At 34.3% G+C, this 22944-nt stretch overlaps 2 protein-coding genes across 3 annotated transcripts; one reads left to right on the forward strand and one right to left on the reverse strand.

Moving 5' to 3' along the window:
* The first annotated feature begins 7192 nt into the window (after positions 1 to 7192).
* On the forward strand, positions 7193 to 9453 carry LOC143466645 (spermatogenesis-associated protein 4-like). 2 transcript variants are annotated; one of them, XM_076964979.1, is made up of 8 exons: positions 7193 to 7246; positions 7852 to 7972; positions 8061 to 8190; positions 8340 to 8458; positions 8633 to 8687; positions 8777 to 8884; positions 8987 to 9185; positions 9299 to 9453. In XM_076964979.1, exons 2-8 carry the CDS (start codon positions 7866 to 7868, stop codon positions 9451 to 9453), a joined length of 873 nt encoding a protein of 290 aa, XP_076821094.1. In that variant the 5' UTR covers positions 7193 to 7246; positions 7852 to 7865. The 2 variants fall into 2 exon arrangements, with proteins under 2 accessions (XP_076821094.1, XP_076821096.1); XM_076964981.1 differs by lacking the exon at positions 7193 to 7246 and having other exon boundaries at positions 7262 to 7972; positions 8987 to 9170.
* A 72-nt stretch (positions 9454 to 9525) lies between these two features.
* LOC143466629 (coiled-coil domain-containing protein 138-like) lies at positions 9526 to 17786 on the reverse strand. The gene is made up of 15 exons (XM_076964978.1): positions 17650 to 17786; positions 17403 to 17471; positions 15971 to 16111; positions 15585 to 15663; positions 15098 to 15341; positions 14501 to 14711; positions 13713 to 13832; positions 13197 to 13316; positions 12998 to 13087; positions 11329 to 11469; positions 10741 to 10889; positions 10444 to 10646; positions 10112 to 10291; positions 9886 to 10030; positions 9526 to 9811 (listed from the first exon to the last, which is right to left on the reverse strand). The coding sequence occupies exons 1-15, from the start codon at positions 17761 to 17763 to the stop codon at positions 9655 to 9657; spliced, it is 2163 nt and encodes a 720-aa protein (XP_076821093.1). The 5' UTR covers positions 17764 to 17786; the 3' UTR covers positions 9526 to 9654.
* Between the last annotated feature and the right edge of the window lie 5158 nt (positions 17787 to 22944).

Below are 22944 nucleotides of genomic sequence, written 5' to 3' on the forward strand. Positions count from 1 at the left end.
CAACCTGAGAAAAGAACACAATGATTAGACCTTAAAGGTAAAATGAACAGCCATCAATAGTGTATAAATATAATTACACAGAGTTTGATTTAAAATAAAAATCAAAAAATAAATTGTTGTACTACTCTCATAGCAACGCAAATAAGCTATCAAATGTTTTTTTGAAAACCTGTAAAATATAATCTGTACTGTAGACAATATAATGCTATCTATTAAGACCAACCAGGACAAATATACCTACAATATACTGGTATATAGTAATCTATATATCTCAAGGCAGAAAATTCTAAATTTGTCCATGAATCTGACCCAGTTCAAAAGTCGAATTCCGAAACAGTTGCTACTGGAATCTAAACTCACTCACGTTTCGAAATAGTGTGGCACTATATTATACCAATGTACAAGCGCCCAACTGTGCATCCCAGAAATATATTCAGGTAAAATGCAAACAATTTATTTAAATTTCTTTGTGCTGGAAAAAGTTTTTAACATGGTTAACTGCTCTTTGTGCTGAAAGCAGAATATCAACCAGAGTGGAATAACCACAATGTTTCTTAGACTTTAAAATGAACTTTAACCAACACTCTTGAGAAAATACTTGTGTTAATATGGGTGATTTCCCTTTTATGGATTCCATTTTATGAGTTTAGTTAGCCTGTGTAAGAAAGCACATTGTCAAAGAAGAAAGTTTTTAACCTAATTATGCATTTATTCTTTTTTGACATTTATCGTTGTCTTTTTGAAAGCAAGAAAGTGCATTGTTGCGTAACTGTGTAAATCTATATATTGTGTGTGCTGAACATATTTTCATATGCAGCAAATGATGAACTTTTTGGGGAAAACTAGTCCATTAAATAACAGAAGTAGCCTAGACAAATAATGAAATTATTTCCATTCAGCTTTACATAGTAACAATGGTAAGCATTATCCCCAAAGTTTTCAAAAACATAGTTGACAAGCAATAGTGTTACCATAACTAACCAGATATAACTAACTAAATTTTGTATTAATACACAGATCATTCAGCTTTACAAAATAACATATATATATATATACTTGGTCTATTGACAATTTACTGAAAAAATAAGTAGTTTATAGTTATATACATATCAATTTGAAAATATGAAGCAGATATTCCAATCCAATTAGTAAAACTGCACACATGCTTTGTTCTACATAACATAGTAAAGTACCTGCTTGCCATAAATCAGTACAGTGCTATGAAATTTTTTATGGCATTAGATCACTCAAATTTAGTTAAATGCAAACGAAAATGTAGACATTTTAAAAAGTGACTGAAAATAGCTGCAGCTACTCCATGTCCAAGACACAAACAACTCTTTTTTCTCCTCACACATCCCATGTATTCCTTATTGACCGACAGAATTTTTAGTTTATAAAGACATTTCTGCCCTAAAGCTATTTGCGATACTTCTGGACATTTATTCTGTAAAATAATACTTATGCCAAAATTTATTTACCGACATGATCTTGTAAAAGAAAATGGTAAACACTCAGAGAAACACCGCTAAATTTAATAAAGTGAATGCACCTTTCAATGGACTCAAATTTTATTACCTCGTTTCTTATCGAAATTTCCATTCACTTGGTAAAACTGGCAGCATTTCTATCAGCGTTTAATTTTCTTAGAAAAGCACGTCGCAAATTATATTTAAAATAATACAATCTTAACGTAAACCTATTGTTTTACCGTACCGTATTATGTCGAACGGTACCATATGGCTATGGAGCAAAAAAATTTTGTTACAGTACTGTAAAATTCCTGTTGGCCATCAAAGATAATGAAATACACGGTGAATGAGAAAAAAAGAGAAAAAAGTGTATCAATATCACTATACATGTACCAACATCACTGGAAACCCCTAAAATCTATGTTTCTTCCACAATCTAGTTGTGCAAAGCCATAATGGCAAGTTACGCAACTGCATAAAGGAGACCCATATCAGAAAGCAACGTCAAGATTTTTCAAGACTATGCCTAATGGAACCAATAGTCACCTTTGGAAAACATGCTACCAAAAAAAATGAGACATTTATCATTGCTGTTCTGTTTTTGGAAAATTAGAGCATAACGTTTCCGAAATCGCACCTTTTCGTTAAGGCCCACAGTCTTAGTATTTAAAAAAGTCATTATTGCAGAGTGCAGAATGCACCTAAATTTTGGCCTTCCTGCACCCTCGAGATCTGGTCCAAAAATGCCATCCTTAGTAGTTCAGAACAAAATCATCAAAAGGCACACCAATAATAAATATGTATAAATTCAAAAATTCGAGCATATCTGAATCTGCCAACTTTGCTCATTGCCTCCAAAATATACAGGTATGCTTGAATCGTTTTGGTTTCGTTTCAAGTTTCGATTGCAAATGGTCCAAATGAACCTGTATATTTTGGAGGCACCCCACTGTACTTGATCAAAGTTCCTGATGAGCAACGAAATCATGCTAAAAGTTGTCAATGCAATGATGTATTGATAAAAATGAACTTGTTTTTGCGTATTAACATACGTTATATAAACATATGTACAAATTACAAAAACACTCACAAGCATTTCAGCCTTTAATTTCAACGTAATGCTTTTGTTTTTTTAAAAAAAAAGGATTTGACCGAAATGTGTCAGAAGGATTTGGATTTGTGAGAAAAACAAAAATAGTTGATATTTATGTGTATATAGTATTCGCATTTGTGTTTGACTAATTTTGATGCAAGCCTATGGATTTTGGCATCTGTAAAATTTTAACATAAACATATATATATAGGGTTCATAGTATATTTTTTAGGTCGACGGCTTTTGAAATAATCAAGTTTGGTGTAAAATTGCTGTTGTCGTAAATTATCAGCAGATTGTCGATTCATTTTCTGCATCAACTATAGATGTGCTAATTGGCACCAGATTTCCTACTTCACGAACTGCATATGGAATATCGATTTTTTGAAAAATGAAACTAGCCTAATAAACATGTAATCATGTGTGTGCCTAAGATTTTATGATAAATGCAAAATTGTGTTGTTTTTGATGATGTCATAGGCTACCTCTTCATTAATTAATTATTCCGTAATGTAACTAAACCACTAACATTAAAAACAATCTGCACCAAATGTTACTGGACAAGCAGGAGAAGCTAAAGTGTGCTCGAAAGGTTTTTGTCAAACGCACACTACAAACTTAAAAACAGTTCAAAACAGCTAAAAGCCCCACGGACCAATTTGGAAAGCTTACTAAGTGCACGAGGGCTAAAAATTAGTCTTTTGTACAGTACTTTTGCGCTCCGAGTTGAAAGTCTAAATGGGAAGGTGTTATGAGGTAACATAACAAAAAGTATGGCATAACAATTACTCAATACTCGATCCTGATATGATAGTGCGAAAGTAAAAACCCAAACATTAATTGAACATGTAGCTAACCCTAATGGCTATTGTTTCATCTCGATTGCGCCAGGGATTTCTCACCCAAAAACAGCAAACTTTCCAATATGGCCCACGGACAGACAGACCACAGTATTTCAGCTTCACTTTTAGGCAACAAGGCGCAGGCTAGGCCTAGCTTACTGTATAGTATTGTACAGTTTTAAGAAGATCATAGGTTAGCCTTGAAACTAACTGATTACCTAAGGCACACTAAACGTAAGAAAAAATGAAAAAACAACCAATCGCCTATTTTTCTTTTTCAAAGAGTTCAAAACGAAGAGAGATCCCCGTTTTGTGTCCCTGAAGCTGTACCGAATCGGTTTCATCCTGGGAGTGTTGGACACCACCGAGCAATCCTTTTATCAACCTAAAATTAATAGTTTCACGTGACATATCTTCACCCAAATGTGAAACTGCATCACTGACTTCCAAATTAGACAATCGCTTAATTTTTATAATACCCGATTCCTCTTTTTTACGTAAACAAAAATATTATTTAGACACTTCTTCCGTTAAGATGGCGGCTGTTGTTACCTCGACATCCGGGACGTTACGAAAAAGGTTAAAGGTGAATTTGTAAAGGATCTTTACCGCTCTCAAGCGATAAAAATGAAATTGTTTATCAAGTTTAAAAGATTGAAATTCAAAAATAGAAAGTTAAATAATAATAAAGAAAGATAAAATGATGAAATAAATATACATGTTGCCTAATAAGAAAGTCATTTCTATTAATACGCACAAAAACATCTAAAAACAAAACATTTTTGATTATATTATTGGTCATGGATGTGGCAGCCTATCTACCAAAACGTCTGCACAAAATAAAAACTTTTTTTAAACTGTTTTTGCTGTGCTCGTTCTACACATGAATCGTAACTTCCTACTCAATCCAATTTTAAGTTCAATTTTTCCTCCTTTTGGTAATATTAGAGAATTACAAATGTCCTCATGCAAGTTATCTTTACAATTTCAACAAACTCAATTTGTTTTCAAATAACTTCTAACCTTATCATCAACCAAAAGCAAAGTTTTCTAATACAAAAAATGCCTAAAAGTAAGTAAACAAGGTAAACATATGGAATGAATGTGGATCTAACTCATAATCCTTAGCTGTAAATTTTTTTATAAATAGTCGCTTGATAGTTATTAGTAGCCTATTGTGAGTCAATATGTCTCTAACTTTAGCTCTAATTAACTCGATCGACTTAAAATGTCTCTCGTTACCAGTCGTTACTGTAATTAAATTGAGCTATTTGCTAGTTAGGGTAGGGTTGTAACGAAGTCATTTGTTCTGACTCAAGTCAAGTGGAGTCGGTTTAAATCGTGACTCGTGTCAAGTCAAGTCAAGTTAAGTCAATACCTTTAACCTAAAAACTAATCTGAGATCACACAATGCGTTGCATTAAACCAACTGACTAATGTCATACCGTGATGGCTGTCTACAAATTAGTCTGGTTGATACTTTTTATAGAGAGTTGTAAGTTTAAGAAAAAATCCAATTTTTTTAATTAAGTTTTATTTTCTTGCTCTCACAATTGCCATAATGTGACTCGAGTTATTTAGGACCTTTGACGCGAGTCAAGTCGAGTCATCAAACAAGGTGACTCGAATCAACTCAATGACTCGAGCCATTACAACACTGATTTAGGTGTCTTGTTAACAATGTCTTCAATGTTTGTGGACATGCTGTCTGCGTTTTCTTGATAACTTTTTTCGGTTTTCTCTTTTAACTTAGGCTATTGTTTGAAAGGTTTTTTGTATTTTGTCGTTTTCTTTTTTATTTAAAATTTTATTACATTGTGTAAGATTGGTAGCCACGCTAACCTGCCACCTTATGTGTTAGCACTATTGTGTTTTTCAACTCTTGCCATCTTGCATGATGAAAGCCTTTACGCTTTTCAACTTTTTCCATTTCATTAATTGTTCGTGAGCATATTATTTGTTATACTGTAAGTTAGTAGCCGACGTAATACATAGTCTAGTTTGCATAAAATTCACGACGCACAGTTAATTGTAAAAAATAAATTATAATTTACCATGATACAATGTACGTCAGAAAAGCAGTGGTGTAGAAAGGTGGCAAATAAAAAGTGAAAAACTTAACTGCAATTAGGTCTATTTCTGCTACGCCGTATGCCTGAGGGAAATAGGATAAACACTGTCATATGCTTACAACAGCAATAGCCTACCAGCAACAAAATATTTTGAATCGTTTTCATTACTTCATCCATTGAATGTGCAGCAGCATCAACAAGTATTATCGCACCATTTTAACAAAGTTTATGGTGACTGTATATAGTATATACCCAGTATATAGTAAAATAAAAAACAAGATGTAGGTTGGCATTCTGAAGGTTAACATTAGTTTTGATTTTACTACAGGAGTTTTCGCATACATAAGCTTACTTCTTCAGGTGTATTAAGAAAAAAAATAACAAAAAAAATTTTGTAACTTTCAGCTACAGGAAACTTTTTTATTGTAACCTATAGGTTGGTTTGCAGTCGCATCGCTCTCACTGGCTTAGTACCTGTGTCATGTCAAATTTGTTTCAGGCGTTGTGACGTAAATATGTCGCATGACTCGGTACAAGTTTTTCGATCAAAAACCTTGTATTTCCATAAAATTTTTAGGCTACGTTTTGTTTTCTTTTTTGCAAGTTAACCTTGTAACCTTCCAAGTTTTTTCTGAATCCGAAGTCAATCTACGAGGTTTTCCAACGGAAAACTCACGCGAGTCATGCCAAATGTCTACGTCACAATGCCAGGAATAAATTTGGCAACCAGAACAAATTCGGCATGACACCGGCTCTGGACACGGCACGCAGTGAATCAAGACTAGGCTCAACGTAGTTGATGTTAATATTTCCTTAAAATGAGACATACTTTTAGTTTCGCGAATATGCAATAAACAGTTTAGTATCTTGTGGGCATTATTGTTAAGATGTTATTTTAAGGTAGGCTATAACTTAGGAAGTCTTGAGATTGATTTCAAATATCATGTGGTTGCAATCGTAATGAAAAGAGATATAACTGATAAGAATAAGAAATAATAATGATGAACCTGCCTGCTCTTATCATTACAATTGCAACCACGTGATATTATCCTAAAGTGAATAAATAAAAATAAATAGCTTCATTTACAAGAAACAAAGCATATTACTTTATATTATATATCACAGCAAAAAATAATTACCAAATGGAAATAAACACTAGATAAAATCAGAGAATAATCAGAAAAAAATTTTTTGTGGCCAGGATTGAAGGCACAATATTTAGGTCCTCAGTTGGACCAATGGACAAATGTTTCTATACTACATGTATAGTATCATGTGTAGGCCTATGTATAGTCTCATTGGTTGGACAAACACTAGACCGTAGGTGCATTGAGATACTTGCCTTCGTAAACTTTATAGAATTTTGGCACAAAACGTTTTTAGTGCTAAATTACATGTGACAACATACTTAACCGAGGATGTATTTGACATATTTTCCTCCACAATAATTTTTCTCTGGCTACAATCTTGAAACCCATACGAGCAAAAAAAAATATTTCGAAAATACAGACCATGACTCAATTAATTATGAAAATATATGAGCAAAACTTAGTGGTTCATGAATTGGATTTATGTAGCTTATGCATCGAAATAACTTGCTTTCATGGCGAATGGCCAAAAATAAACGAAGCGATGTTTTCAGTTTAAGATTTCTTTTACGTTGCTAGGCAAAGCCGCGTTTTATCATCAAAACGATAGAGTCCAAGCAGTCTTTCTACAGTCTTCATGGTTCTACACTATCGTTTTAGCAACAGAACAAACACGACCGTAAGGCAGGATTAGAATAACAATTTTATTTCAAAAGAATACATAATAGCTTGCACAATGTGAGCAGTGTATCAACTTTTGGAAAGATGTCACGATTTTCTCTCCCAATAAGGCATTTATGGGCTTAGGCAATTTTATCGTTTCGTACTCATGCGATATACGGTATTGAAAGACTTCGCACTTAACGTGGCCATACTATTTTTTATAATACTACACTTGTTGAAACAAATTCCTTAAAACCATGTAATCTATTTACTGCAGTAGTGAGATTCAGCCGGTTCTTGGAATTTTAATGACCTCCGCGAACCGGCTGTTAACAAGCGTATGTATAGGCCTATGTGTATATCGGCCCTGGGTCAATATGGCATGCTGCTTGTGAGAAAACCAGATATAAAAAATTTGAATCCACCACTGAATTAACGTCTGCTGTATATCAGTTGGCTTATAGGGTACCTTTGAAGCAATTAGTTAGGTTTATCGGGTCTAGTATACAAGTGCACAGCCAAAGGATTCCTTGCTATACTAGACCCCAGCTACCTAAATTGTGACGTCATCTCGTTGTGCACTTGTATACTTGACCCGGTTTATCCTAGTACTTTCAACAGATCAAATTCACAACATGACCACTTTACAAATTGAAACTTACAAAAACTCTGGTGTACCGCGGGAAGTACTGAAATGGCTGCAGAGTCTTGATTTAATGTACTCTGTAAAGAATATTAGGCGGTAAGCTATTTTTGATGAAAAAATATTATCCTATGCAAGCACAAGTTTGCTTTTTTGTGTGTTACTATGTTCCTTTTTGGATTTCTAGGGACTTTGCTAATGGCTTCCTTATTGCTGAAATCTTTTCATGGTACTACCCAAAAGATATTCAGATGCACTCCTATGACAATGGAATTTCATTACCAACGAAACTCGGCAACTGGTCACAACTTGAACGAGTGAATAGGCTATACAATATACATCTTTCGACATTTACAAAACTAAAACTAACAATTTTTGGAATAGAGGTTATGTAACGTAAGAATATGTGGATGCTGGTATTAGAATCATTAATTGAAAATAAAGGTATCCTCAATTTTTAATGCAGTTTTTTGTCAAAAAGAAGCTGCATATCCCAAAAGAAATGATTGATGGAACTATACATTGTAAACATGGTGCAGCAGAATTATTGGTGCAAACAATTTATTCACTTTTAACAAACAGAATGTAAGTTTCATTGAGTGAACGTGCATATAATGTTACAGCAACTTTAATGAAGGCCATAAAAATGGAGTAATTAGTATTATCTCCATAGTATTTTGTATAAATGTTCAGTGCAGCTTGGTCTTGTGTGGCGCTAAACTGCCACACAGTAATATTTCTTATATCATACTTACACAGTGTACGTGCACTTTCTGATCCTCAAGAAGTTGATTTCACAGATAGAACATATCAGGTATATGTTGTAACAAATTTTCTGACGGTGGTTGCAGTTGGAAACAGAACATTATTCAAATTAACACGATGCAATGAATTTGATAAAAGGTACGCCTCCCTATGCACGCAAGGTCAACTGCCTCGCATGCCCTCAAGAATAACTTAAAAATAACGGAGAGTATGACAGAACCGAACATAATAACCAACAAAGAAAAGGTAAGAAAATGCAGATGAGTGATGAAAATAGAATTCGCGGTCTTTTTAACGTTTGTTAACTGAGCAACCCGGTACCGATGGCTTTTCATTTGTCATTGCCAGGCACATGCGATTATTAGTCGACACACAGAACATCGCCAGATGGAAAGGCTGGAAAACCCAGCCCGCTTTAACATCAAACCAACTCTAGGTGAGATGGCTGTGCGCACACTCCCACAAGATGATGAAACTAATACAGATACTTCTACCAATGATGTGAAGCGGCAAAAAGACACCTCTATACAACGTAAATCAATTTATAGTCAGTGATTTTTCAATACACATGTAAGCTAATATAGAATGATTATGAGTTTAGCAAATATGTTTCAAGAAATGTTGCAGCTCTATATTTTTAAAACTAATGCTAACTTCCAGGACAAGATAGCGGAAGCCCTGTCAAGATATGCCAAGCCAATTCTAGCAGCGTTCAATTTCGAGAAATGCAAGTGCAACAAATGAATAAAACCTCACAAATGTCTGTGAAACCTGGAACAATTCATACTGTCCAAACGCCTGTTTTTAGTCAATAATTCTACTTTGTAATCATGTGTTTTTGGAGCATTATGGTACCACCGACTGTAACCAAATACTCAGTAAATAACTAAGTTGAAGTTGCATATAATTAAAAATATATATTTTCTACCGAATTATATATTCATTTTATAAACATCAGTCACAATAAAGTATACCAAATGATTGCGTTAAAAGGAATCAACAGTTAAGGACTTAGATTAGATGCTTGGTATGGAATTTGTCTTTAACAAGTTAAGGTTAAATAAAATAGAACGAAGGTTAAGGGAGAGAAAGGTGCTCTCTGGATCACATTCACGGTACCTTTCTTGCAATGCTCTTCCCAGTGAGAAAGATTCAAAATATTTTTTGTTGGTTCTACAGAAGGTGTGGTTAATTTGTTGTAGCAAATAGTGATAACTGATAAATTTGGCACATTGAAATTATCTTACTTTATTTTTGATAATTTCTGCAAAATGATGCTCAGTTTTTCCAACGTAGCAAAGTCAGATGATTGCCCTATAGTTCTAACCGCAGAGGACACCGCACGGAACCATGTCTCACAACTACACAGTTTCAGAAATGCAGGCAACAGACCTGAACAAAAAACATAAAAAACCTTATTTTTTGCATACATGCTGTGAAAGTGGAATTAGTGTATTCTAAACAAATGTTTACTTGATTCCATAGCCATTTGCAGCATCACATCAACAGTGTTTCCTATTAAAGATTTATTTGTTTTGTACGTGAGGTATGGAAGTATTGTTTGTGTTGCAGCATAATGAAGGAAAATCTTTCTATTGTCTTCTTCCTGCAAGTCTTTTTTGAGTTGATCAAAAACTTGTGCAAGTATGTCAACTGAAACAAACCACCCATCAAGGTTAAACAAACCATTGCAAATCACAAGAAAATATGTTGTTAATATTTAAACCAGCAATAAAGTAATTGAGTGAAGTGTTAAGCTGAGTTTAGTTAGCAACCTGTCAAAAAGGAATTAACATGCTACTTGCCTTGATGTAGAGTTTTTAGTATTATAAATGATGAAACCATTCGCACTTCAATGTTTGTACTGTGAAAAAATACTTGAGGCTTTGTCTTGCTGTCATTTCCAGCACCAGAATACGGTAAGGTTGTGTTAGTTACGGCAGATGTGGCACCAGTAGTCTCGGAAATCGAACGAAATGAACTTGGTTTTATTAACTCCTCACCAATTCTGAAAAAAGAAACCGACATTTGCTTCAAATACTCATAAAAAAATTCTTAACAAAAACATAGTTTGAACACCACTGTTACTAACAACAAAGTACCTTCTTGCAGTGGAAGATAATAGAGCATGGTGTGTATCTTCTAGGTGATGTAGCGAGCAATATATAAAACGCAGATAAGGTAAATGATGCTTGCTCTGTGCAGTACATACAGGTAGATATCGAAGAACTTCAACAAGCAAAGGAAGAACCTACAAAATATTATTATGGAATACAAGTATGGTATTATCAAAATCAAACCAAGCTGTAAAGGCAGTGTGGGTAGATTGCACACCATCAAAAAATTGTTGGGCCTGTTACCAGTCATGGGTTTTTCAATTGAAATAAGAGCATGAATATTCCGTATGCAAAATATACGTATTACATGTCACACTTACAGTAAAAATAAAATATATTTAATATATATTTTTGCAAAGAAGCATTCTATTTGCAGATCATTTTGAGAGCAGATCACAAGCAAGAGTGGCGCTACAAGGGGGCAGGTTATGACTTGATATATTTGCTTAGCTGCAGGCACTTGCAAATTCGGCAGGTTGTCAGAATATGACAATGGTAGTTCTGGCACTACCCCTGATCTCCCTGTCAGTGATGAAAAGTGCGATCTGTGGATTGTTTCAGAAACTTTATTACCTTTAAGCATTTGTCGGTTATAAAATCCTTGCTAATATGTTGTCCATTATGTTTCATTTTAAAATCATCTGATGGTTTCAACTGTATTTCACTGATCCATTCCAAACAAACTGAAAGGGCTTCTATTGAATTGTTCCACACCTAACAAATGAAAAAATTTTAGAAAAGTATTTTTTGTATCATACAAGCTATTAAACTACTTCGTACATAACCTATTAAAAGTAGTTGCAAGTGAAATAGAAATTAATTTCACAAGTAATGTTATAATAATTTACTTTATGCTCAAGATATATTTGTTAAACAATATTCAGGAAAGTTTTAATCATGACAAAAAATTAATTATCAAAAGGCACGGTTTGAAGAATACTGTGGATTGTCTTATAAAATCCTTTTTCATGGATATACCAATATTAAAAAGAAAAAAACGGTTTTGCGGTGGTGAAAACCAGCAAAATGCGGTGAGAAGATTTTTATAAAATAAAATAATTAATTTAAGTCAATGTTTTCACAACTACGGAAAAATGCAAAAAATCATATCTTGTAGAATTATAATCAAAGAGCAACAATAATTGCTAAAATAATTGCTTGCACAAGGAAAGCTACCAAAAATCAAGTAACCTAAGATGTAAGTGCATAAAAGTTACGTTGTAGAAATACTCTGTGTATCTCACATATTTTAAGGAAAGTTAGCAAATGACAATCACTCTTGAGCTTTTTGAGGTATCATCGGTGCTACTTTTAAACATCCCACCTGTGAACAGTTATTTGAAATGAGCACTGTCAGAATTGAGTCGAAATTTTGTACATGTTTCAGAATTTTAAAACTTGAGATTGAAACAATGTTATCTAAAAGTTATTAGCATATTTTCTGCTTGGTCTAAGAGGCTATAGCTCCAACATGGACAGTTGGGCATAAAAGCTAATTTGGGGACAACTCCACTCTGCTTTTGAAAAAAGGAAGTCTCTCTAAAATTGAAAACGTCTCACACTCTGTTAAAGAAGGCACTAGTTTCAAACAATGTAGTTTAGCTTACATTAGCAAGAGAATCCTAAACTCCTAGGCAACTTAGGACTTACTTTCGAGGCAGGTTTTATTTTAGTATGAACCAGGGCTTTGGAGCCTGAGCAAGGGGCCGGAGCCCCGGAGCCGTGCATTTACAATGGAGCTGGAGCCGGAGCTCTAAGTGAAATTCAAATGGAGCTGGAGCCAGTTGTTTGAAAAATAGCTCCGGCTCCGATGTATTTCATAAGATGCTATGCTACTAGCCTACTACTATTGGCTGAATTCCCATAATTTAACAGCAACCCTTCACAAAATCAAGAATTGCTGGGAATTTGACAGCAGAACAGTCACATGTTCATAGCTGCAACTGATGGTACTGACTACTGACTGACCCATTGAGCTAGATATTCCAAAATGAGCGTTCATCCTTATACCTCAGTTTTTACGTAATGGAGCCATAGCAGTGGTATCAATGAGCTACGGAGCTGTAGCTAATTTATGATAAAAGAGAGCTCCGGAGCTGGAGCAATTTAACATTTACGCCTGCTCCATAGCCCTGGTACAATCAATTAAACATGGCATATGTACCCTTCCAACAAATTAAACTCAATCCTGGACCTCCTTCTTCATTTGTTAACTTATTTTATGTGGTTAAACTTAACTTACTTTTGACGACTTATCAACACTTTTGCTGGAAGCTGATGTTCCTAGTTTGTTGTCATCTAACTTGAATTTGTTTGTTTGGTCGGCCAACACCTAAACACATTCCCTGTAAGCAAAGTATGCTTCCCAACAATAGTATTCAATGCCATTGGCATTTAAGTATTAACACATAACCAAATCATAAAAAAATGCTAATGTATACCTCTGCAACGCATTTTTTTTGAGAAGTGTACTGCTGTTTTCTTTGAAGATTTTCAAGTCTTCGTTTTAGTTTTGTATTTTGATTGTAAAGCTTCTGGTTTATTCTTGCTAACTCATTATCCTTAAAATGCAATATGGAAGGTTTAAATAAAAAATTATTCTCTGCGTGCATTACAAAAAACATCGCGGTCTGTCACGTCTGTAACAACACAAAGTAACACACCCACTAACTTGAAAGTGTAACTACATGCAAAAATGTGATATGAAGCCATAACAAACAACAGTCAGGCTTATGATATGAAGCAACAGATAAACCCATTGTGATTATTTACACAAAAGTTAGATAATTATAATTAATTAATTAATTTGAAATTTTTTTCAGATTATCCTGATCCAACAAAGAATCACAAAACAGCTACTCCCATATCTACTCGTATTTACCATACAACTTCTCCCATATTACAATGTTAAATTTCTAATTAAGAAATTGGAAATGAAACAAGATTGTGTGAATTACTTGAAGTTTTAACTCTTCATTATGTGACTTTATCACATCAAAAGAAGACTTCAGTCGCTTGCATTCCTTCAATTTTTCACTTAAAGCACTCTGAAGCTGGTTGATTTCAGCAGTATGGCACTGCAGAGCATGTCAACAAAAAATCAAAGTTAAGAAAACAACAAAGCAATTATACACAAGTTACTTGAATGTAAACCATATATAACATCTACCACGGAAGAAGTTTGTTATCTACAGGCCAAATGGACCCACCAAATTACCTCTAGTTTTTTAAAGATTGTTTATATATGCATAGCAGACAAACTTTTGATACGTTGTGATAATATAATAAGTGACTTATGGCTGTTTTTGGGATAAAATAAGCTATGGACCATAGCTACAATTTCACAGAGTCCAACTCCACTGACCCACAATTCCTTCAACTCTGGCAGCCTTGTTTGCATAAAGCTATGGTACATGACTTTGTATCATACTATAGTTATATAGAATTTATTACATACGTAGTATACAAAGTATGCATCTGACATACAAGTTTTCCAAAACTCTTGCACTTTAACATATTGTATAAAACACGAAAGCTGGATACTGTATATATATCATACTGTTTGAATTCTTTAAAGATATTTCTAACTTATTGTAGAGATGCCATTGCTTCCGCTGGTGTAAATATGTTTTCCATACCAAACTCTCATTGTATTATTACATTTTGAACGAATAGGTATTGGGTATGGTATGTCCAACTAAATTCCAAATGGAAATACGGGCTATACCGTAAATGAAATGGTTACCTCTTGCAACAGTGAAAATTTTTCTTCAACTTTTGTTTCTACACCTTGAAGGCGTAACATTACATCTTGTGCCTTTTGCACCCTCTCTTCATTAACTGCTATATTTTGTTCTTGTTCCGCTAATTGATCTTCTCGAAGTAAAAGTTCCTCTTCTTTTGCATCAAGATACGCTTGTAATTCACTTAAGTGCTTGCTTTTGTCATTTAGTTTCCTTGAAAATAAATGAACTAAGATCTTTCAGCTGTCTGACATTGACAAATGATTTTATAAAAGATTTTAGCAGAAGCTGTTGAGTACACTTTTACAGTCTGCTATTCATTACCAGACACAGCATGTCGCCATAAAAAGAAATATGTCTAAACTGAAAATTTGGTACAATTAAGATATGATACATATAAAATGAGCTCAATAAATTTAAATGAATTAGATAAACAAAAGGTGTCGCAAAATGGATCTCGAAAATGTTTAGAATTCAATTACTTTTTAAATAATTTTTCTCAGCCTAGCGTGCTGGCAATATGTCACCATTCACCAAGACATGTTTAGACTGGTTTATGCTTATCAGAAATGATAAATGAATAGCCTATGATTACTTACTGGTGTATATTCAAAAGTTCTGCATGAATGACTTTGACATCAGTTGGTTCAAATTTTTCTGCTCTACTTGACAATCGCAAAATCCCAGGACCGGGCCATGTAGCCTCCAGTCCTGTTGAAAATTCAGATTCAAGAAACGTGGTAGGTTCAGCAGATATTCTAACAGATTTTTGAGGTTTGTATGAATCCGTTGTAAATTCCGATGACATTGTAGGCAGTGTTGTTGACTGGGTCAGTGTAGTGACTAAAAAAAAGAAGTTCAATTAAAAAGAATTAAAAAACATTTTAAGAAGAAATCAATTGATTCATTAATAAGAAACTAGAGGATCAATATGCTAAAAGGCAATTCTGTGCAACCAAAACACATACATATACGTGACAAAACTGTGTCACAAAAAAGAGTAAACTTTTATTCTGGACTTGTTCTGGATTCTGGACTTTATTCTGAGAGCATCACTACATATGGTACATGTTCTGTCTATCATACCAGTATCTTTTAACACAACATTCTCCAAATCATCTTGCTCTTCATTGTGATCTTCCAGAGGTTGTTCTGCTTCAGTTTTCTGAAACAACAAACACCGTGATCAGTTTAAAAGCTATGCGGTGTAGTGTAACTACGATACGTCGCATGTTGAAACAGCCTCTTACTTACCACATATAAATACTAAATATTCTACTTTCATTTTTACAGCAAATTTATAAATTTATTAAAAAACTTGTGAAAAGTTATATTATGTCATCATACGACAATATAATTTAATGACAATGGAAACACAAAAGTAATAATTATTTAGTAACAATTAGTATTACAAAATATATTCATGCATAGAACTATACATAAATCATGGTTTAAACTACAGTAAACCAAACCTGTTTTATGGAAGATTGATACTGCGCAACAGTTTCCTCTAGCTTTGTCTCACCAAGCTTAAGAAGTTTCTTTAACTCGGCCATTGCGTTGGTATAATGCTTCCTCTCACTTTCAGTTAAAGATGAAGCTGGCGTGCAAGACTAGATACATACATAACACATACACAGATGGATAATAAACATTTATATTAAGTTCTAGAAGCGATATGATTTGAAACTAAAAACTATGGTATGTATTATATACTAGAACCACATATGATATGGCGCTTTGTAGGTAGCCTAGAACTTTTTGTAGTCAACTAGTAAACATGAAAGGTGACAAAAATTATACATAGGATTTTTCTATTGCCTTTTCTGCCTTAAAATGAGAGGCAAACCACAAACAAGCTGCCCTTAAATCAAGAAATCATTTTTCGTAAGTATACTGAAGAATTTTTAATAACATTTATGGTCAAATATGCGTCACAAAAAATGCAAATTTAGCATTAAATTTTACATATGTGGTGGATATTATGACGTCATGTCAAAAAACACACACAACACAGGTGTTTGGAACAAGTATGAATAGAATGCTTCGAGTGGTAGACAAAAATAGGTATGGTTAAAGCGTACCTCAGTGCGTATCACAAATATTTTGCGTTAAGCTTAACATACAGTTAGTGCACTTAAACTGGTGAAGGTAGGTGTTAAGCTAGAGCTCACTGAGCTCGGTTATAGGCCGTTCACGCTAACCTAGTCAGGTAACAGAAATTGTCGAAAAGACAAAAGTAGTTCATTAGTTTTTGTAATGTCACCTGTGATCTTTTTATGCTAAAAAAACATTGCCTGAGATCTGAGGAGTCGTATTCCAACCAAAACGTGTTAGCTAGCATACACTACTACCATACTTAACATAAAACACCCATTGTCAAGCATGTTGTTTTTCATTGTGACGTCACAATTAACACTGGCTTTAGCATAACTAGCAGAAAATTTGCAATACATTTTAGCAATCTGCTTAACCACAAGTTCACTACATGGTATTAAAAAATTCCTCCTTTGACAACCTCCTTTCACTCAACACCCACTTGTTTTTGGACTTGCCCTGACTTAAACATCAACTGAATGCACCAAGTTAGCTCTTCATCCTTACTATTATTATGACAATGTTTGAAATAGAAATAAAAGTGATACAATAACTAGCTTACTGCTGAGGTGTATCACAATTGGTAAAAATAGCGATGCAACATTTATAGAAAGCAACAGGCATAATCAATTGTAACTGATGTCTGGTACAGTGTCTTATTCTCAAGCACAAAACATTGCTAGGATTGTGTTTACAAGAACATATTGCCAGAGCTTAGCAACTATTAGATAATTTTTTTTGAAATATAACACGCAAAAATTGGGATTAAATAAGCTTTTATAAAGCAACTTCTCTAGCAAATCTTACCAAAATTTCATTGGATATAACTTGACCAAAACTGCCTGAGCTTGAATCCTTGCCACTACTATTAGGCACCTATGAGCACAGAGGTAACAAGTTATTAATTACTAAAATTTAAGTCAATTAAGCATAACTGATCATTTATGTGGGTATAGTCTTTTGATGCAGCATTGCTATTCGGCCAAACATATCAATTAAAAATAATATATACTTGATTTTTGTAAAACTGACAACTGCACAGTGCATAACTAACCATGTGTTGGAGATATTTCTGCCGAAGATGTTCCACGTATGGGTCACATCCTGAGCCCAATTCTTCTTCATTTCTTTCCATCACCTCAATATTATTTTCTATTACACTGGTCATGCCAACCTTCAAGGTTTAGGTCTAGTGCAAAAATAGTGGGTTTAGTTACCATTGCCATGCTAACCATTATTTAGTTATACTGTAAAACCTGAAGATTTTAGGCCTTTAGCGTATCTATGCTTTTTTCAATTTATCGTTTATTTGTACAGTTATTTTTTGCTGTAATTTCGTTTTGCAACCATTTTACTACGATAATTGCTAATGATTAATTCCAAAAACTCTTGAAAACTTACAGACTGAAACTCAGAAGCTATATGAGAATGTGATTTTTGCTCATTGCCTTATAGCTCATTATTGTCATTTTGTAGGTCAACTGCAAATGGTTTACTTTTCATTTGTAAGTTGCTATCAGCAATTTTAGCTTTCCTTTAGAACTCTTTAACATTTAATTACAAAATGTTAACAAATAAAAAGTACTTATAACGTGTACAGTATGCAATAAAGCAATAATACCCAGTTTATTTGGTATGTTTGTTATGTCTGAGAATGTACCCTAGTTGTAAGGATTTTTGAACAAAGGGTACATTTGATAAGAAATACTTCTTGAAATGAAAAAAAAGCCAAATTCAGTTAAAAAAGGTGTTGATCAGTAAGTCATAGCTAAGGGAGACTGTTTATATTATAGTAATTAAACAACAACATTCAAATGTCTGTCAAATACGTTATCATTATGACGTCACATAATTGTTCCTACGTAATGCGAAAAAATTGTACCCTAGCAATCGTTATTCTATATATTTTTGCAAAATTTAAATTTTATTCGAATTGCCCAGATGAAGTTAACTCGAATGGGTTAATGAAACGTCGGCAGAAAATAAAGTTCTGTTTTTCACCAGTTAAGCCTTATATTTGATGATTATTATGCCTGGTGGCAACCATAGTATATTGAAATGTCTAGTTTGTAATGTACATTGATAATGGAAGCAATTTTTTTTTACTGTAGTAACGTATAAACCCTTTGGTTCAATGATCTAAGTCAAAATGCAGATATATTATACAAAATGAAAATTTTTCGATTAAGTCGTTAAAAAGCCAAATTAAATTCCATTCAGAAACATTTATATCATTTCTCACCAACATTAGATAAATTTGCACATAAAAGATAAAAATTTTTTGTCAGTTTGCATAATTTTTCACAGCATTCATAGAAAAACAAACAATTTTTTTACGAAAATAGTGTTTTTTTTGGTTAACGTTTGTTAAAAACATGAAACACTTTCTAACTTATGTTAAAAGATTAGTTTACCATCAATTTGTAGTCATTTCCCTGAAAATAGTATTGAAACTAATTGTTCACAAATCTTGTTTTTTATCTTTTATGTCAGCTTGAGAAAGGAAATGTATCACTGGTGGGTTCACAACAATGTAACCCCTACTCTACAGGTGATCCAATTCCACACAAACAAGGTAGGCATATTATTTTGAATGGAAACTTGCACAAACTAGAGCTAACGTTACAAATTCTCTACTACAAACAACAACATAACCTGCTCACCTAACACGATAATGAGTGCTACTGCAGTATATGGGTAAAAAAGCGATAAATAAACTTTGTTTAATTAAAAGTTTCCATAAATGAGCCCATATGTATGAACGATATTATAAGCATCTTTTAAACCCTGTTCGTACCGTTTCCACCAGTTGAAAATTTTTTCCTCGCTTCGTTTATATTTCGTGCGTAAATACTTTTTGTTAACTTTTCACCAAAAACTAAGCTTACAGGCCTAATTGATAAATTGTCCGACAGAAAAGAGATTTCTTATGCAGCAACTTAATCAGTTAATTAAAAACTCATAGGCTATTTGATTTACCCCTGGAATTCGATCTATTATGCCAACCCATCGCATTTTCTATTGTTTTTTGTATTTTGCATGGTAGGTTAGCATGGCCACCAAACCCACAAAATAATTCCTAAGTTCAACGAACTTAAGACCAAAATAACACAAACAACTACACTATTGGAAGATGTAGAGGACATATTCTCTAACATTAAAGACACGGATCATAAACTTTCTAAATCACCGGTAATCACACATCAGCAAGTAGCACGTAACATAAGCAACAAAAAACCCTACTACCCCAAAACAGCACTTTAAATTTTACCGGGTTGAAATTCTGCTGTTGACACTAATCACGGTTGAGCGCGTATCGTTACCAGCCTGTGGAAAAAGACGTCGCTATTGTGAGTTTTGTCTTCAAATAAATTTACTTTTAATTGTACCTATTCAAAATTAAACTTGGTGGCCAAGTTGAATCAAGTTGTTCTTAACAATATCTCAGTGTTCAATATTCTTAACAATGAATAATTCCGGTCTAAACCATTTCATCCCGTTAAATTTGTGCTCTGTCATGACTTGACTTATTTATTTTTGAAACGGTCAGAGCGCCCGGTTTGCAATGATTCGAGGCGTGTTTGATACGACGGTCCGAGTCGCCGACGACAGTAGTACATGAAGCCTTTTGATAACTGAGTACCGCATTCTAGTGCATATTCGTTTGACGTTTCTGGCGAATTCTCATAGCAACGGGTTGATACTTTACGAATATCCCTGTGACATTACAAAAGGCGGCTAGTATAGTGATGATGGTACTACGACACCTTATCGAAAGACACTTTATCGAAAGACACTTTATCGAACGACACCTGATCGAAACGACAGCTGATCGAAAGACACTTTATCGAACGACAGTTAATCGAGCCGACAGTTGATCGAAAGACACTTTATCGAAACGACAGCTGATCGAACGACATTTTATCGAACCGACAGTTAATCAAAACGACAGTTGATCGAACGACACTTTATCGAACCGACAGTTCAAGCAAGATTTTAGCGTGTTTCTCAAACATTGGAACAATGAGCCATTGTGATGTGCGGTCTTTGTAATGGTGTGCATTAATGAATTGTGATGTATATATCATAAAGTTGACGATTTATATTTTATATCTATATTTTATATTTGTATCATAAAGTGTTCGATTTCGCATGGCGGCCGGCCCGCCCACATATTAATAAGATATCACAAGAATACGCACGAGAATTACTAAGTACGAGATTGTCTGTACAGTAGACTAGACTAGTCATTATAGATACAAAGAGTAAGGAATTGAAGGCAAAATTTAATAGCAAGGGGCATGTCGCTGTCTGACTTTTACACAAAGTAGCTTCTTGAAAGTGGTCTTTATCCCAGCTTGACCGACAGCGCAAAATAAATGGCTTCGATGCTTGGTAGCACGTACACATGTGAACAAATGTTTTCAACAATGAAATTCACGAAAAGCAAGCTAAGATCACGCATTTCCGACGCCTATTTAGAAAATGTTCTGGCTCTTGCTTCATATGACTTGCCACCAGATGTTGAAAAACTTTCACAAAGCAAGCAGCATCAAGTGTCACTTTAATGCTGTGTTGTTGAAGTGTGAACACAACGGTTCCAACGAATTGTTAATTGAACAATTGAGTGCTGGAATCGATGGCCCACCACGGAAGAAGCGCTACGACGCTGTCAACCAACGTCTGAGGAGCATAGTTGAAAATTATGACTCAACAAACATGGACATAAAAAGTTATCTTCGAGCAATTGCACACAACTTGTGATTAAATGAATGCGATTGAAATGTGCACTTCGTCAGTTGTCGTGCTTTTAACAGTGCATGTTGTCAGTTCTTTTAATAAATTGTCGTTCTTTTAACAGTGCATATCGTCAGTTGTTTCAATAAATTGTGGATCTTTTAACCCTATCCTAACCAGGCTCGCGAGTTTACTAAAAAAACTAGGTGTGGCCAACCCCGCACACACATTTGCAATCGTTAATTACTAGAAACCTATGCGTCGTAGACGATGAGATTATTACAGGTTAGTAGAAACATCATCTGGCTTCCTGTATACATCATAATTGTAAAACTAAAGAAAGTGAATTTAGTGTAAATTAGGTATTTCTAAAAGTGACACATTTCTATAAATTCTTCTTGTTACGCCGCGCCCCCGCTGTGAAAAGAGAACGAAAAAGAATAGTTAGTCAAGTTATTGGTGCGTAAATGAGTAATACGTTTCAATGCGGAGAGAGAGCAAAATTATATAAATATCACAATATCTCAAAAATTGCAAAATCTAACTTTATCAAACAAACATGGACAGATAGCTGAACATCACAATGACCCATTGTTTCAATGTTTGAGAAACACGCAAAAATCTTGCTTGAACTGTCGGTTCGATAAAGTGTCGTTCGATCAACTGTCGTTTTGATTAACTGTCGGTTCGATAAAGTGTCGTTTGATCAACTTTCGGTTCGATAAAGTGTCTTTCGATCAACTGTCGTTTCGATCAGGTGTCGTTTCGATCAGGTGTCGTTCGATTAAGTGTCTTTCGATAAGGTGTCGGGTCACGAGTGATGATTACATGGTTGGTGCTAGTATAAAGTAGTATTCTTTTCTCATCCATTCTAGAAGGGAATACGAGAATACGTTGATGATTTCAAAGAAGAAAACTTTTGAAACAAATCTAGATTGAAAAGAGTATTGCTGGCACGCACGCAGTAAAAGCCTGCCTGTGTTAGAGCGGGGTTTCTGCACTTACTCACATTAAAGCAAAGATGAGAACGTGTCTTCAGCCTGAAGATAATATGAGATCCACACTGAGCAAAAGTGCTCCAATTTTTGACAAAGTTGTAGAAACAATACAAAATCAAGGTACATGTGAACTAAATTCGGACTTTCCTGTTTATGTTAAATTGTCTTACTTGTGTGTCGTTTACTTTATGCTTACAAAAAGTTTGTGAAATGTAGTTTGGGAAATAGCATCGCCAAAGCTTCGCTATTAATTGACACTTAATATTTGGGTCGCCGCAAGGAAAAGGTTGAGAAGCACTGACCTAAATAGTAAGCATTTCTCTACAAATTTTTTCCGCCACCCCAAATCCTATGAATTGTGGAGTACGCCATCCAGTCCGCTAGGTAGCGGCAGGACACTACGTCCATTTGCCGAACACAACCTCTTTTTCGGCGCAGTTCGTGTTTCAAAACGATCGAATCTTTTAGACATGGAGGATAGAAAGTGAATTTTAAACACTTTTCGGAGACGTTTTTCCATATTAAGATATGTCTGCGCTTTGAAGCATATTGTCTACCAATAATATGAATTAAAGTTAGCATTTGTTGTTGACCAGGAATAGCACAACAATAAT

Source organism: Clavelina lepadiformis, chromosome 1 (assembly GCF_947623445.1).
Source record: "Clavelina lepadiformis chromosome 1, kaClaLepa1.1, whole genome shotgun sequence".
Taxonomy (NCBI): Eukaryota; Metazoa; Chordata; class Ascidiacea; order Aplousobranchia; family Clavelinidae; genus Clavelina; species Clavelina lepadiformis.